General features: G+C 46.5%; 1 protein-coding gene across 3 annotated transcripts in view; it reads left to right on the top strand.

The window, feature by feature from the left end:
- The window catches only part of LOC124804874 (4-coumarate--CoA ligase 1-like), a 241601-nt gene that overhangs the window by 141901 nt on the left and 83509 nt on the right, over positions 1-16191 (top strand). For 2 of the 3 annotated variants that reach the window (XM_047265238.1, XM_047265236.1), the window contains exon 5: positions 3097-3363. The exons of the other annotated variant lie outside the window; for it this stretch is intronic. In XM_047265238.1, coding sequence (XP_047121194.1) covers positions 3097-3363 — 267 coding nt within the window. The remainder of the gene's footprint in view (positions 1-3096; positions 3364-16191) is intronic. 3 annotated transcript variants of the gene reach the window in all.

Genomic DNA, 16191 nt, shown 5'->3' with positions numbered 1-16191 from the left:
GGATGAAGTTAAGGGTCTTCAGTGAAGAAGGGTCAGAAGCCACACTGGGTAAGGGGGAGGACGAGGTGTTGTTTAAGGTGGTGATGGATATGATGGGAGAGAATGGATTTGAAGACATTACTGAAAATGGAGGTGAGGCAGATTGGTCGATAGGAAGAGGCAACGGAAGGTTGTTTGTTGGATTTGAGGAATGAGAGGCCACAGGAAGTCTTCTACAGGTTGGGGTAGAAGCCAGTGGAGAGGATGACGTTGTATAAACCAGCAAGGACAGTCAGGAAGGAGTAGGGGCATTCTTTGAGGTGGCGGTAGGTGAACAATCATGACCAGGGGCCATGTTGAATTTTGACCAGAGGATAAGTTTAATGTCTTGTGCTGTGATTGGAGTATTTACGTCAGAGGGGGGCAACTACCTCAAGTACTGCTGACTGGGAGAAAGTGGAGCGATTGAGGTATCGGTGCATTCCATGACAGTGGGGAAAAGCAAATAATCAAAGCAGGGATCATCAGGGACAGATAAGACCACAGAAAGATGGGAAGCAAAGTGGTTGGCCATACTGAGATTCTCAGGAAGGGGGCGGTCGTTATAGGGAAGGGGGCAATGGGGTGTGGAATGGGAACCCGAAAGGCAATGGAAGGCAGACCAGTACTTGGAGGAATTAATAGGGAGGGTGGTGTTGAGTCATGTACAGGCCTGGGGCCAGTCCTGGTGTTTCTTTCCTGTAATGATGTTCCAAAGTGTCACTGAATTTGCTGGTGGCGTAGGAGTGTATCCCTGTCACGAGTGCACAGCAAGGAGCGATAGAGACAGCAGGATTCGTGGAGGAGGAGCACAGCCCGTAGAGGGAGAGTGCGACGGTGGGGGTGGATGGTTTTAGTAGGAAATGAGCCTCCATGGCGTCAGTAGTGGCCTTCTGAAGGAAGGACGAGATGTGGATGATGTCATCGGGAAGGTGATAGGTAAGAAGGTGGCTTTCAGCCTGGATGGCGATGGATTTCTGTAGGCATCCCAGTAGGCACGACAATAGTCATGGACTACCTAGGGAGGGGGTGAAGGGCAGGGAGCCAGAGGTAGGTGGTGAACAGACATTATGGTGAGAAGGACAGGGAGATGGTCGCTACCTGTGGGATCAGGGATGTCGACGGCGGTACATCCACGGAGGTTGGCGGAGACAATGGCAACATCGGAGATGATGTTGCTTTTGGGACGGGTGTGCTGGGGATGAGGAATAAGGTCACCTTGGATCGTGAGGAGGAACTGATGCCACTGCCGAAAGGTGGCAGGGGAGCAGCTATGGATATTGATGTTGGCAGCAATCACATAGGTGGAGATGGTGTGGTTAGTGTTGGAGATGAAGTCATAGAGAAGAGGAGCAGGGAACGGACATAGATGGTGGTAGCAGGCGGCGGTGAGGGAGGGGAAGAAGACGCTGAGGATAAGGTGTTCATTTGGGAGACTGAGGAGTGATTGTGGCCGGACGGGTATGTGCTCAATGTGGCCGATGGTGACTCCACCCTGCACTCGGAGACCAGGAGCATCAGTTGAGTGGAGGATATAGGGAGAGGGACTATATGGTGGGGATGGAGAAAGGTTTCATTCAGGAGGAAGATGTCGACTTGGTGGTGGGAGAGATTGTTCATGAGGAGGTATTGGTTGGTGCAGAAGGAGCAGATGTTCTGGAAGAGGATGGGACACTCGTGATGCGCCATGACAGGAAGAGAGGGGGGAATGAGGGGAGGGGAGAGGAGCGGCTTAAACTAGGATGTCGAGGCGGGTGTAGGTGAAGTGGGGAGTAAATGGCGAAGGTGTTGAGGTGAAAGATAGAGTGGGCGGTGAGGGAGATCTGTTGGAGGATGTGGGGGCGTTGAAAAGTGTAAATGTTTTGGAGTACTTTGGTTAAGAAACGGTTGATGTCTTCAACCGTGGGGGGCCCGACGGAGGGAATTGTTGTGGTGGACTAGGAGTCGATGGGACGGACGGGGACAGTAAGCTCTGGGGTGGCTAGAGGGGGCTTAGCCTTACACGTGTGGGAGTAGGTGGGATGACGACAAGGTGCCAAGCGCGGCCTTGTATGCTCCATCGCGGCGGTACCGCGCATGTAGGTCACAGACGCTGGGCGGCGGCAAAGAAATACGCTTACACACACGCCGCCTGTGGCGAAGGCGTACAGACATTCGATTCGCTTATCGAAGTATGTTCGGCGGCGATGACACCATGACGACTTCTCTGTAGTTTAATTATCCAAAAAGCCGGGTTCCATGATTTGTCCTAATTCAAACCATCATCTCTATTTATTAAATTATTAGCTCAGCAAATCTCTATAGCTTCCTTCAAGACAGAATCTTGAAAAGGAAACGGGGGATGTCAAAATCTTCATATCATTGTAGCTCATGGAATGCCCTGTATCAATACAATGTTCGGTCACAGCTGACTTGTCTGATTGTGATAAGCGTGTGTGTCTTCGATGCTCCACACATCTCTCATAAACCGAGTACAGCTGCAATCTTTCCCCCACGAAGAATAGGTTGCACCAGCATCCTATATGCGGTCTCCTTTCCAGATGAACCACTGTTTCCTAAAATACTCCCAGTAAACCGAAGTCGACCAATTCATCTTTCCTATCACAGTTCTCACACGCTCGTTCGATTTCCGTATCGCTTAGCAACGTTATGCCGAGGTGTTTAAACGACTCGACTTTGTCGAGCACGACACCAGTAATACTGTATCCGAACATTACAGGTTCGATCTTCCTACTCATCCGCATTAACTTACATTTTTTGACATCTAGGACTAGCTGCCATTCATCGCACAAACTGGAACTTTTATCTAAGTCGTCTCGTATCTTCCTGCAGTCACTAAACTTCGGCACGTTACTGTACACCACGGTATCGTCAGCAAACGACTGCAGATTGCTGTCTACCCTGTCCGCCAGATCATTTACGTATACGGAGAACGACAGCGGGCGTACCATAGGTCCCCGGGGCACTCCTGACGATACCCTCGTCTCTTAGAAGACGAAGGAAGAAAAAGAGTATAAATCGATACGGAACGGCCCTCGGGCGCCGGTGGTTTGCGCACAGTGGTGTGGCGGTTTGCAGGTGGAGTTCACGTTCCTGGCGCCCAACTCGGCGGTGGCGCTGAGCAAGGCGCCGGCCGGCCGCCGGGACCTCTCGTCGCTGCAGCTGCTGGCCGTGGGCGGCGCCACGATGGACGCGCAGACGCAGCGCATGGTGGAGGGGGCGCTGGGCGTGCGCGTCAGCCAGTGGTACGGCATGACCGAGGTGCTGCTCGCCGTCGGCTGCGTCAGCGGCGACAGCCCGCCGCAGGGCTCCGTCGGCACGGTGCGCACCAACGTCGAGGCCAAGGTGCGTCCAGCTGGCGCTGCATTCCCTAGAGTAGTGTCCACATCTCTAGTTCTCCTCTGTTTTTCGTTATCATTCAAAAATGGGCTCAGAATGACTGTAGAATCTCGAGCAGTGGTTCCCAAACTTTCCCAGACCGTTACCTATGACTGTAATCGACGATTAGCTAGTACCCCACCCTGCCCCTCCCCCCTCCCACACATTGTCACCAATTTTAGCATCTAACTAAATTGCAGAATGAAAGAGTTTTCTTGAAACATTTTTATTTCTAAAATGATGAAAGATGAATGATATTTAGTTTGTGTGTGTGTGTGTGAGAGAGAGAGAGAGACAGAGAGAGAGAGAGAGAGAGAGAAGAGAGAGAGAGAGAGAGAGAGAGAGAGAGAGAAAGGAGAGAGAGAGAGAATGAATGGCGAAGGAATTCGTGATGCACCGCAAGTGCTAAAGAGCTACGCACAACTCCTCATAAAAAATAAAAATAAACTAAAAAAAACGCAGAGTACGCACAGTGAGAGTACACTCTTGTTACAAAACATGCTCCTCCTTCATTACTCCTCTCCACTGCGGCACTTGCTTGACCTGTACGCTACAACCCCACTTAAAATCAAACTAGTTCAGAAGTGTGCACCATACTGTTCCTAAACCACTTCATCGACGCACTCCTTGCTTCTGAACTGCCAGAAATTGGACGAATTCAGGCTGTTAACGCTTCGCGTGTAACCACTCTAATAATAAGGATAATTGGTATAATAAAACTGTGTATAGCAGCCCTTATATAGTGACTGATATGTTGTGCTGTCAATTAATTCGTTTATCTGAAACTTCCTGGCAGATTAAAAGTGTGTGCCGGACCGAGACTCGAACTCGGGACCATCCTTTCTTTCAGGAGTGCTAGTTCTGCGAGGTTCGCAGAAGATCTTCTGTAAAGTTTGGAAGGTAGGAGACGACGTACTGGCGGAAGTAAAGCTGTGAGGACGGGGCGTGAGTCGTGCTTGGGTAGCTCAGTTGGTAGAGCTCTTGCCCGCGAAAGGCGAAGGTCCCAAGTTCGAGTCTCGGTCCAGCACACAGTTTTAATCTGCCAGGAAGTTTCATATCAGCGCACACTCCGCTGCAGAGTGAAAATGTCATTCTGCAATTCGTTTATCTGTTTCGAAGCTAACCAATTTTTTGTTGTTGAGATATTTACCATTTGCTACATATATGACTCACTTTTATCATTAGTGACGTACGGGACAAAGCACAACATATGTATGCACTGGGTGGACTATGCGAGAAACCTGTAATCACCACTGCGTTAATGTGACTAATTGGGAAAAAGTAATTTTTTTTCTTCAAAATCCCATACTTCTTCACAGAGCGTAGGGGAACGATGCGGGAGACCCGCACCGCCGTACTAGGCAAGGTCCTAGTGGAGATGGTTTACCATTGGCTTTTTTCAACCGTAATAGGTACGAATGATGATGATATGATGATGATGATGATGACGATACAACAACACCCAGTCATTTCGAGGCACGTGAAAATCCCTGACCTCGACGGGAATCGAACCCGGGGCCCCGTGCTCGGGAAGCGACAACGCTACCGCGAGACCACAAGCGGCGGACAAGAAATTATTGATACCTGATGTAATCAGTATTACCGTCTTACAAAATTGGGATAATGGGAATGATCTTTTGAAAATAATGTAGTTTCGTGGTTGAAACAGAATAGAATCGTTTAGTTTTTACTCCTCAGGTAATTTCATTTTACCTCACAGGCGGTAATTGGTCCCACGTTGGGAACAAATGATCTGGACCATCGAGGTTACAGCACTCCTAGAAATCGACATACAATGGTTTGGGTAAAAAAGCGTGGCAACACTCCTATAATTCGTACAAACTTTATTAGAAGACATTCACTGTATTACATGCCCTCAATACAATCGCTCCGCACCACGGTCACCTTCACCCATAGAGGAGGAAGGCTTGCTTCGTACACCGTCAAGGCGTCCATCTCTGTCGATGTCTCGCAAAGAGTACCCTGTGGCACGGATGATGAGGAACCGATCGGAAGTCCGAGAAATACAGTATGTGTGTCGCTCTGGGACGTCCGACCGGTCAGTCGTCAAGACTCAGCGGAGGATCACCTCTGAGGATCTTCAGCGCAGTCCTGGACGAAAAGTCAGGAACAGAAGAGTTTCTTGGACAACGATCTCACATCCCGAAAGGTTTACCAGCAGCTATCTCTAAGTTACTCCTGATCTCTTGTCGAATGCGACTGCCTCTCCCATTAACGTATTTTGCTTCTCTATTTTATGTCGTATCAACACCAATAACGCGTCGTACGATGCAGAACTCGTCGAAAAATAATATATACACTGAAAAGCCAAAGAAACTGGTACACTTGCCTAATATCGAGCGCGCAGAAGTGCCGCAACACGTTGTGGCGTGGACTCGACTAATGTCTGAAGTAGTACAGGAGGGAACTGACACCGTGAACCCTACAGGGCTGTCCATAAATCCGCAACAGGACGAGGGGGTGGAGATCTCCTCTGAACAGCATATTCCAAGGCATCCCAGATATGCTCAATAATATTCATATCTGGGGAGTCTGGTGGCCACTCAGAAGAGCAATTCTGTACGTGTCGGATGTAGTATTGTCCTGTTGGAATTGCCCAAGTCCGTGGGAATGCACAATGGACGTGAATGGATGCAGGTGGACAGGATGCTTATGTACGTGTCACCTGTCAGAGTCGTATCTAGACGTACCAGAGGTCCCGTATCACTCCAACTTCACATGCCCCACACCGTTACAGAGTCTCCACCAGCTTGAACAGTCCCTGCTGATATGCAGGGTCCATGGATTCGTGAGGTTGTCTCCATACCCGCACACGTCATCCGCTCGATAGAATTTGAAACGAGGCTCGTCCGACCAGGCAACATGTTTCCAGTCCAATGTCGGTGTTGGCGGGTCCAGGCGAGGTGTAAAGCTTTGTGTCGTGCAGTCATCAAGGGTGCACGAGTGGGCTTCGACTCCGAAAGCCCATATCGATGATGTTTCATTGAAGGGTTCGCACGCCGACAGTTGTTGATGGCCCAGCATTGAAACCTGCAGCAACTTGCGGAAGAGTTACACTTCTATCACGCTGAACGATTTTCTTCAGTCGTCGTTTGTCCCGTTCTTGCAGGATATTTTTCCGGCCGTAACGATGTCAGAGATGTCATGTTTTACTGGATTCCTGACATTCACGGTACATTTGTTAAACGGTCGTACCAGAAAATCCTCACTTCATCGCTATTTCGGAGATGCTGTGTTCCACCGCTCGTGCGCCGACTATAACACCACGTTCAAACTCACTTAAACCTTCATAACTTGCCATTGTGGCAGCAGTAATCGATGTAACAACTGCGCCAGACAATTGTTGTCTTACATAGGTGTTGCCGACCTCAGCGCCGTATTTGCCTGTTTACATATCTCTGCATTTGAATATGGATGCCTATACCAATTTATTTGGCGCTTCAGTGTAAAATCTTTCGGGTCCTGGAGTCTGATTACAGTAAATAATTAACATGTGACTAGTGTCTCCTTTTTTTCATCTAATCTCAGATCCGTTTCCTCTTTCTCGTTCTTTTCTGTTGTTTGCAAGCTGTAGCTAATATAATTGCAGCACACGCTTTCTTTTGGGTCTTCGACATCTTAACTTTGTAAAATCGTGTTGTCAACTGACAATTTTTGTCAGTGTTATTAATAGTGTGAGGTCGCTTTAATGTATTGAATGTTTGACAAACTAGTAGTAGTGCCAATAAATATTGAGTCCTTGCAGGCCCCTTTACAGAGCCAAATAAATCGTGCAGAGCCTCCTCGCTTTGCACAACTTTATTTTACCTATCTCCTTTCATTACAAACCCCGAAACAGCGTTGTAGTATCTAAGTATGATGAATAATAACGCCTCAGTATTTTATCCTCTGTTAGTAAGACAGTATGGACGTCTGTAAGAGAGAGACATTTTTCAAGGCCTGACTCTACAACGAAACACTGTTGACGGCTCAGTTTATTTACTCAGTTATTTTATTCGGGATTTTGAATGTATACTGACGGAAGTTTATCGTATACTCTTGCAAATTAGATTAGTCGACTGTTTGTTTATTGTTTCAGCCAGTTTCAAAGCAATCCTAAGACTCATTTGAAGTGTTGAGCAGCAGGGTGCTGTCCTGAGGGGAAAATAACGCTGCGAGTAACATAAGCTGAAGTGTACGTCTATCTGTGTGCGTCGGAAAGTTTAAATTTAGATTACTGTCGAAATATATTGACGTCCTACAGGGAACATAAATGCAGATGCTAGCCAAGCCTGCAGGTTGTGCTCTTCTTGTATCTGACCACGAACAGCAAAACGGCGCCTTGCAGTTTCCTCAATACACTATGTGACCAAAAGTTTCCGGACACCTAGCTGTGAACAACTTACAAGTTGGTGGCGCCCTCCATGGGTAATGCTGGAATTCAATATGGTGTTAGCCCACTCTTAGCCTTGATGACAGCTTCCACTGTCGCAGGCATACGTTCAATCAGGTGCTGGAAGGTTTCCGGGGAATGGCAGCGCATTCTTCACGGAGTGCTGCACTGAAGAGAGGTAATGACGTCGGTCGGTGAGGCCTGCCACGGAGTCGGCGTTTCAAAACGTCCTAAAGGTGTTCTATAGGATTCAGGTCAGGACACTGTGCAAGCCAGTCCATTAAAGGGATGTTATTGTAGTGTAATCACTCCGTCACAGACGGTGCATTATGAACAGATACTCCATCGTGTTGAAAGATGCAATCGCCATCCCCGAATTGGTCTTCAACAGTGGAAAGCAAGATGCTTCAAACATCAATGTAGGCCAGGGCTGTGATAGTGCCACACAAAACAAGGGGTGCAAGCCCCCTCCATGAAAAACACGACCACATCATAACACCACAGCCTCTGAATTTTACTATTGGCACCACACACTCTGGCCGATGACGTTCACTGCGCATTAGCCATACCCACACCTTGCCATCGGATGGCTACATTGTGTACCTTGATTCGTCACTCCACACAAAGTTTTTCCACTGTTCAGTCGTCCAATGTTGACGCACCTAACACCAAGCGAGGCGTCGTTTGCATTTACCGGCGTGATGTGTGGTTTATGAGCAGCCGCTCGACCATGAAGTTTTCTCACCTCCCGCCTAACTGTCATAGTATCTGCAGTAGATCCTGATGCAGTTTTGAATTCCTGTGTGATGGTCTGGACAGATGTCTGCCTATACACATTACGACCCTCTTCATCTATAGGCGGTCTCTGTCAATCAACAGACGTGGTCGGCCAGCACGCTTTTGTGCTGTACGTGTTCCTTCACGTTTCCACTTTACTATCACTTCGGAAACAGTGGACTTAGGGAGTGTGGAAATCTCGTGTACAGGCATACGACACAAGTGACATCCAATCATCTGACCACGTTCGAAGTCCGTGAGTTCCGTGGAGCGTCCGATTCTGCTCTCTCACGATGTCTAATGACTACTGAGGGCGCTGATATGGAGTAGCTGGCAGTAGGTGGCTGCAAAATGTACTTAGTATGAATAACGTATGTTTTTGGGGGTGTTCGTATACTTTTGATCACGTAGTGTACGTTACAAGTGTCCGTCGCGGTCAGGACAGCGTTCTGTTTTGTTGTGAGTACTTTTTGTCGGAGCTAATTCACTTCGAACATGGACAAGTTGTTGGTGGTAGTATGGCGAGTGCTTCCGTTATCAAAGCAGCCCACGTGGTGGTGTGTTTCAAGAGGAGCCGTATCAGAGATTGATGCCACATACACGGAAAGTGGAAAAAACATCGCCCGCTAAGGCCCAATGCAAACGGAAGCGTCTATTGAGTGATCGTGAGAGACCATCATTAGAAAGGATAGTAACGGGGAATAACAGGGCAGCTGCAAAAGTCACTGCAGACGTGAATGTCGCATTCGCGACCCAGTCAGCACCAAAACGACACGAAGGGAGCTCCGTAAGCGGGGAATTGTGAGACGAGCAAGAATCTTGAAACCACTTATCAGTTATCCAAATACTCTTAACAGGAGACGTGGTGTGGAAGCCATAAAGGGTGGGCTACGGAACAGTGAAAGAAACTCATTTGGTCAGACATGTCTCGTTCCATACTGTTTCCAACTTCTGGCTGAGTTGTCCCAAGAATGAAACACAACGGGAGTCAGTGATGATTTTGGCATCAATATCGTGGTATTCCATGGACTCTATGGTTAATCACCAACGGCAATTTGCTGTGGGAGATTATGTGACCATTTTGGTTGATCCGGTACAACGTTTGTTCCCCAGTGGTGAATCTGTGCTCCAAGATGACAGGGACCCTGTCAACATTGTCCTGGACTGATTTTATGAGCACTAGAATGAACAGTCTCTTCTCTGTTGTTCACTACAGTCACCAGATCTCATTATTATGCCTTTATGGTCTACTTTTGAGAGAAGTGTGGATAATCGCTATCCACCCCCACCATCGTTACCTAAACTTGCCACTATTTTACTAGAAGAATGGTGTTGGATTCCCTTGAAAGCCGTGCACGATCTATATTAGGCGCGGCTCCTGGTTTCTATACTGGGGAAGGCTGCGGTATTTATCGATCGGAGCCATCATAGACCTCGCGTTACGCTACAGATTAGTCTGACATAAACAACTAAGAATTCAGGGGCGGGGTGGGGGGGGGGGGCATATCACTCTCTACCCATAATTTTACGTACTGTATCTTCTATAATCAGGTATTAAATATCATTAGAAGCTAACTTCGCGTTAAAATCTTTGGTTAGTGTTTTTAAACGTCATCATTACATTTTCTGAGACTTTGCAGCAAATCATATGAAAAGACGGGTTTCGGAGAGATATTTAATGCGATGAATGCTAACTTTGCGGCTGCTTAATATTTTAGGTGTTTTCAGTTCTAAACTTACGGCGTTTATTGTGATTTACCTCCAAAGCTCGAAGTTCACGAGTTCGCATGACGATACTGTGATGTTTTGGTGACATCACAGGTCTTGTGCAAGTGAAACTCACTAAAATCTTGCAAAATACACTCCGAAAAAGGAACTTGCTAATATCACACGATATCAACAAAAGCAGTCAGCATCAGCAAGCAAAGTAAAGTAATGGGAAAAATTTCGCGCGCTTTGTCCTTTAATCACTTATGAAACTCTCGCTAGATGGCAGTACTGTTATGTTACTGTTGTGTAGTGCACTCTGGCGGGATATTTGCAAACTTATTGTAAATGTGGATAAAATAGCCAATGGCAGAAACAAAACAACTATGTAAAACATTATCAAAACAATAATACTACACGTCGATTAACGACGCATCGAAGCGTAGTAGAGATGTGCAGAGACGGAGATTGGATAGCGAAGTTTCGGCCACTCTACATTCCTTTATTACATAGATAGTGGAACGTGAAAAACGTGTGGTGGTTGGTATGACACCCTTAGGCTGCAAGCTCTGAGCCTTCGGGTCGCCCATAAAGAGCAGTACTATGTAGAAGCCACGCCCCCAAACCGCCACTACATGCAGCTTACGGACGTTCCAAGGCGCAGCCTTAACACTACTAACCGTTCGGAAAACATCTATCGGTACAAACAGTTCCAAAAAAGGTTGACCGTCGTTATTTTAATTGGAATGGGAATTATGCGGAATTCGTCCTGATAATTTAAATTATGTGATACGTTCTTGCGAAATTTACTTTAACATATATTTTGGGGCGGCTCCGCCTCAGAGCCTTTAATTACGAGCCGCGCCTGATCTATATTTATCAATTCTGAGAACACTGGAAGCCGTTTTGAATGCCACTATGTTTACTACACCGTATTTGGCATGATAATGGTTGCACTGTTGGAGTTTTTTGTCAAACACTCTATGTTTACAGCAACGTTCTTGCTTCTGTATCCTATGTTTCCACCCATACCAGTTTTCGCTATTAATTATGCTGTACCCAGTATATGTGAGTGTTGTGTGCTTCGACAAATTATTTTTCTAAAGCAGATGAAGATATGCAAACCATATAAATAGGAAAGTAATTGCTGGGTTCAAGCGTTAGAGAAAGGCAATAAGCATGCCCGAAGCGAATTCATGTAGATGATGATGATGGGTTTGTGGGGCGCTCAACTGCCCATACAGTCCCAACCTTTGGTCAGCCCAATCTTGACACTATCATGAATGATGATGAAATGATAAGGATAATACAAACGCCCAGTCATCTCGAGACAGGTGAAAATCCCTGACACCGCCGGGACTCGAACCTGGGACCCCGTGCTCGGGAAGCGAGAACGCGACCGCGAGACCACGAGCTGCTGACGCGAATTCATGTAGAGTGACAGTGTATCGATAGCAAGGAAAGTAATAGACCTGGGATTACTGAAACACTGTGTAGGGTTACTTTTTGGTACATATATTTACTTCTTCAGTACCAGCTTCTTTATTAGCTTCGTACGACCATTTCCTTTCGACAAGTCCCAGAAGTTGTAAGAAATGTGGATTATGGGGGAAATTCAGTCCACTTACTGACAAGTTACGACAACGTACCGTGAGACACAGCAAGACAAGTGTTGAGTTTTAATTTTAATACATTTATTCAGATAATCACGTGGAAACATACTGTTCGGGAAATAAAGGAGACAACAAAAGAACAATGACAAATTTCCTGTTAAGAGTATTATACTACGTTTAAATTCAGCTCATGCTACTCCTCTCACCTACTATTACTACATGTGCTGAAAAACACATCCTACAAATACTGAAAGAGGTACGTAACTGACAGGCTACCTACAAGTCAAAGCCCACGTGTGCTGTCACACTTCTGTGGAATCTCAGCAGTGTCGTGGAGAGCCTCGTGTGCATGCTCGCTCCACAGCCTGGAGTGAGACCCGGGATGGCGCCCACGTTTAACCCAACGTCACGATTCTGAACTGAACCAGTCGCCGTTCATCACATCCTCCTTCAGAGGTCAAATGATCTCCACTTGTTGTTGCCAAGGGGCGTCACTGTGGGGGATCGGACGCTAGGATGCGAGGGACATTGAGCACGTCCCACGTGTCCTCCGATCGGTCCAGTGCTGTGGCCTCCCCGGGTACTGCCTGCACTGAGGTTGACCCCTCACCTGTGGTCGAGTGGGAGATCATTCCACAGTCTGGCAGGCGACGAAAAACTTTCCGAGGGGCCGATCGTAGGGCCTCCCCAGTTCGTTTGACGAACAGGTTTCGGGCGCTGTCTGTGGGTGACGATGTCTCTGAGCCGGATGCAGTCGTCCACCCTGTTCCAGAGGAAGCTTCTCGGCCCGCAAGGTCTGGCCATTCGCAGAGGGTGGGTTTGTTGGTAGTTGGGAGCTCCAACATTAGGCGCGTAATGGGGCCCCTTAGGAACATGGCTGCCTAGAAGGAAGCCAATGTGCACTCCGTGTGCACTCTGGGGGGAGTCATTCCGGATGTCATGAAGAGTACAGGGTGCAGCCAACTGCAGGCGGCGGCTCATGTCGGTACCAATGACGTGTGTCGCTTTGAATCGGAGCAGATTCTGTCTGGTTCCGGGCGGCTTGCGGAAATAGTAAAGACTGCCAGTCTTGCTTCCGTGATTAAGTCGGAGCTCACCATCTGCAGCACCGTCGATCGAACCGACTGTGGTCCCTTGGTGTAGAGCCGAGTGGAGGGTCTGAATCAGAGGCTCAGGCGGTTCTGTGACCGTGTAGACTGCAGATTCCTTGACTTGACCCATCGGGTAGTGGGTTTCCGGGTTCCGCTTAATAGGTCAAGAGTCCACTACACACAGGAGGCGGCTACACGGGTAGGGGGGGGGGGGGCTGTGTGGAAGGGACTGGGCGGTTTTTTAGGGGAATCACAGAAGGGGCGTCCGTCTAAAAGTGGGCAGGTAAAACACAGTAAGGTAGTTGTAGAAACGATTGGTATTGTAGTTGTAAATTGTTGTAGCTGTGTTGGGAAAGAACCAGAGCTCCAAACCCTAATAGATAGCACTGAGCTAACAGTGTTCAGAAAGGATAGATTAAATACAGTTGGTGGTGGAGTGTTCATTGCTGTCAGAGGTAGTTTGCCTTGTAGCGAAGTTAAAGTAATAGTTCACGTGAAATAGTATGGGTAGAGGTTATACCTGACAATCGGACTAAACTATTAACTGGTACATTTTACCGACCCCCCGACTCAGAAGACATAATTGCTGAACAGTTCAAAGAAAACTTGAGTCTCATTTCAAATAAGTACCCCTCTCATACAATTATAGTCGGTGGTGACTTCAACCTACCCTCGATATACTGGAAAAATTATACGTTTCAAGTCGGCGCCAGGCATAAAACATCATCCGAAATTGTACTGAATGCTTTCTCAGAAAATTATTTTGAACAATTAGTTCATGAGCCCACTCGAACCACCATACTTGACCGTTTAGCAACAAATAATCCTGGACAAATAGTGAGTGTTGTGACGAATACAGGGATTAGCGACCACAAGGCAGGTCTACGCTGAATACCGTAACAACTACAACCATCAAAAAGAAACGCAAAGTATATCTATTTAAAAAAGCTGATAAAAATACTCTTAGCGCCTTTTTAAGGGACAGTCTTCACTCCTTCCTATCTAATCATCTAAGAGTAGAAAAGTTGTGGAATGTTTTCAAAGAGATAGTTTCAACAGCAATTTAGAGATATATACCACATAAATTAATAAGTGATGGTACTGATGCCCCATGGTACACAAAATGGGTCAGATCGTTGTTGCAGAAGCAACGAAAAAGGCATGCCAAATTTAAAAGAACGCAAAATGCCCAAGATTGGCAAAGTTTTCCAGAAGTTCGAAATATAGCGCGTACTTCAATGCGAGATGCTTTTAATAATTTCCACAACGAAATTCTGTCTCGAAATCTGGCAGAAAACCCAAAGAGATTCTGGTCATACATAAAGCACACCCCTGGCAAGACGCAATCAATACCTTCACCGCGCGATAATAACGGTGAAGTCACTGGTGACAGTGCCACTAAAGCAGAGTTGTTAAGCACGGTTTTCCGAAACTCCTTCATCAAAGAAGGCGAAGTAAATATTCCTGAATTCCAATCAAGAACAACTGCCAAGACGGGAAACATACAAGTAGATATCCTCGGTGTAGAAAAGCAGCTTAAATCACTTAATAGAGGCAAGGCCTCCGGACCAGATTGTATACCTTCATATTTAGCAATTATATACAACCACTCGCTCACAGAAAGATCCGTACCTAAAGACTGGAAAATTGCTCAAGTCACACCAATACCCAAAAAGGGAAGTAGGAGTAATCCGCTGAATTACAGGCCTGTATCACTAACGACGATTTGCAGTAGGGTTTTAGGACATATACTGTATTCGAACATTATGAAGTACCCCGAAGAAAACGATTTATTGACATATAGCCAGCACGGATTCAGAAAATATCGTTCCTGTGAAACACAACTATCTCTTTATACTCATGAAGTAATAAGTTCTATCGACAGGGGATGTCAAATTGATTCCATATTTTTAGATTTCCAGAAGGCTTTCGACACCGTTCCTCACAAGCGTCTTCTAACCAAACTGCGTGCCCACGGAATATCGCCTCAGTTGTGCTACTGGATTCGTGATTTCCTCTCCGAAAGGTCACAGTTCGTAGTAATAGACGGAAAATCATCGAGTAAAACAGAAGTAATATCCGGCGTTCCCCAAGGAAGTGTTGGAGGACCTCTGTTGTTCCTGATCTATATTAACGACATAGGAGACAATCTCAGTAGCCGTCTTAGATTGTTTGCAGATGATGCTGTCATTCACCGTCTTGTAAAGTCATCAGATGATCAAAACGACTTGCAAAATGATTTAGATAAGATATCTGTATGGTGCGAAAAGTGGCCCTGAATAAAGAAAAAAATGGCTCCGAGCTCTATGCGACTTAACTTCTGTGGTCATCAGTCGCCTAGAACTTAAAACTAATGAAACCTCACTAACCTAAGGACACCACACACACATCCATGCCCGAGGCAGGATTCGAACCTCCGACCGTAGCGGTCGCTCGGCTCCAGACTGTAGCGCCTAGAATAAATAAAAGTGTGAAGTTATTCACATGAGTACTAAAAGAAATCAGCTAAATTTCGATTACGCCATAAGCCACACAAATCTGAGGGCTGTAAATTCAACTAAATACTTAGGGATTCCAATTACAAATAACATACATTGGAACGATCACATAGATAATACTGTGGGTAGAGCAAACGAAAGACTGCGATTCATTGGCAGAACACTTAGAATGTCGAACAGGTCTACCAAAGAGACTGCTTGCACCACGCTTGTCCACCCTATTCTGGAGTATTGCTGCGCGGTGTGGGATCCGCATCAGGTGGGACTCACGGATGACATCGAAAAAGTACAAAGAAGGGCAACTCGTTTTGTATTATCGCGAAATAGGGGAGATAGTGTCACAGACATGATACGTGAGTTGGAGTGGCAATCATTAAAACAAAGGCGTTTTTCGTTGCGACGGGATCTTCTCATGAAATTTCAATCACCAGTTTTCTCCTTCGATTGCCAAAACATTCTGTTGGCACCTACCTACATAGGGAGAAATGATGATCACTATAAAATAAGAGAAATCAGGGCTGGCACAGAAAAAATTAAGTGCTCGTTTTTCCCGCGTGCCTATCGAGAGTGGAACGGTAGAGGGACAGCAAGAAGGTGGTTCATTGAACCCGCTGCCAGTCACTTTATTGTGAAAAGCTGAGTAATCACGTAGATGTAGATGTAGCTACTACTGACATATCGCATTATTTTCGTTCAATATACATCTCCCTTTAATA

Source organism: Schistocerca piceifrons, chromosome 7, assembly GCF_021461385.2.
Source record: "Schistocerca piceifrons isolate TAMUIC-IGC-003096 chromosome 7, iqSchPice1.1, whole genome shotgun sequence".
Taxonomy (NCBI): domain Eukaryota; kingdom Metazoa; phylum Arthropoda; class Insecta; order Orthoptera; family Acrididae; genus Schistocerca; species Schistocerca piceifrons.
The sequence above is the reverse complement of the archived record's forward strand: the minus strand, read 5'-3'. Positions and strand labels throughout refer to the sequence as shown.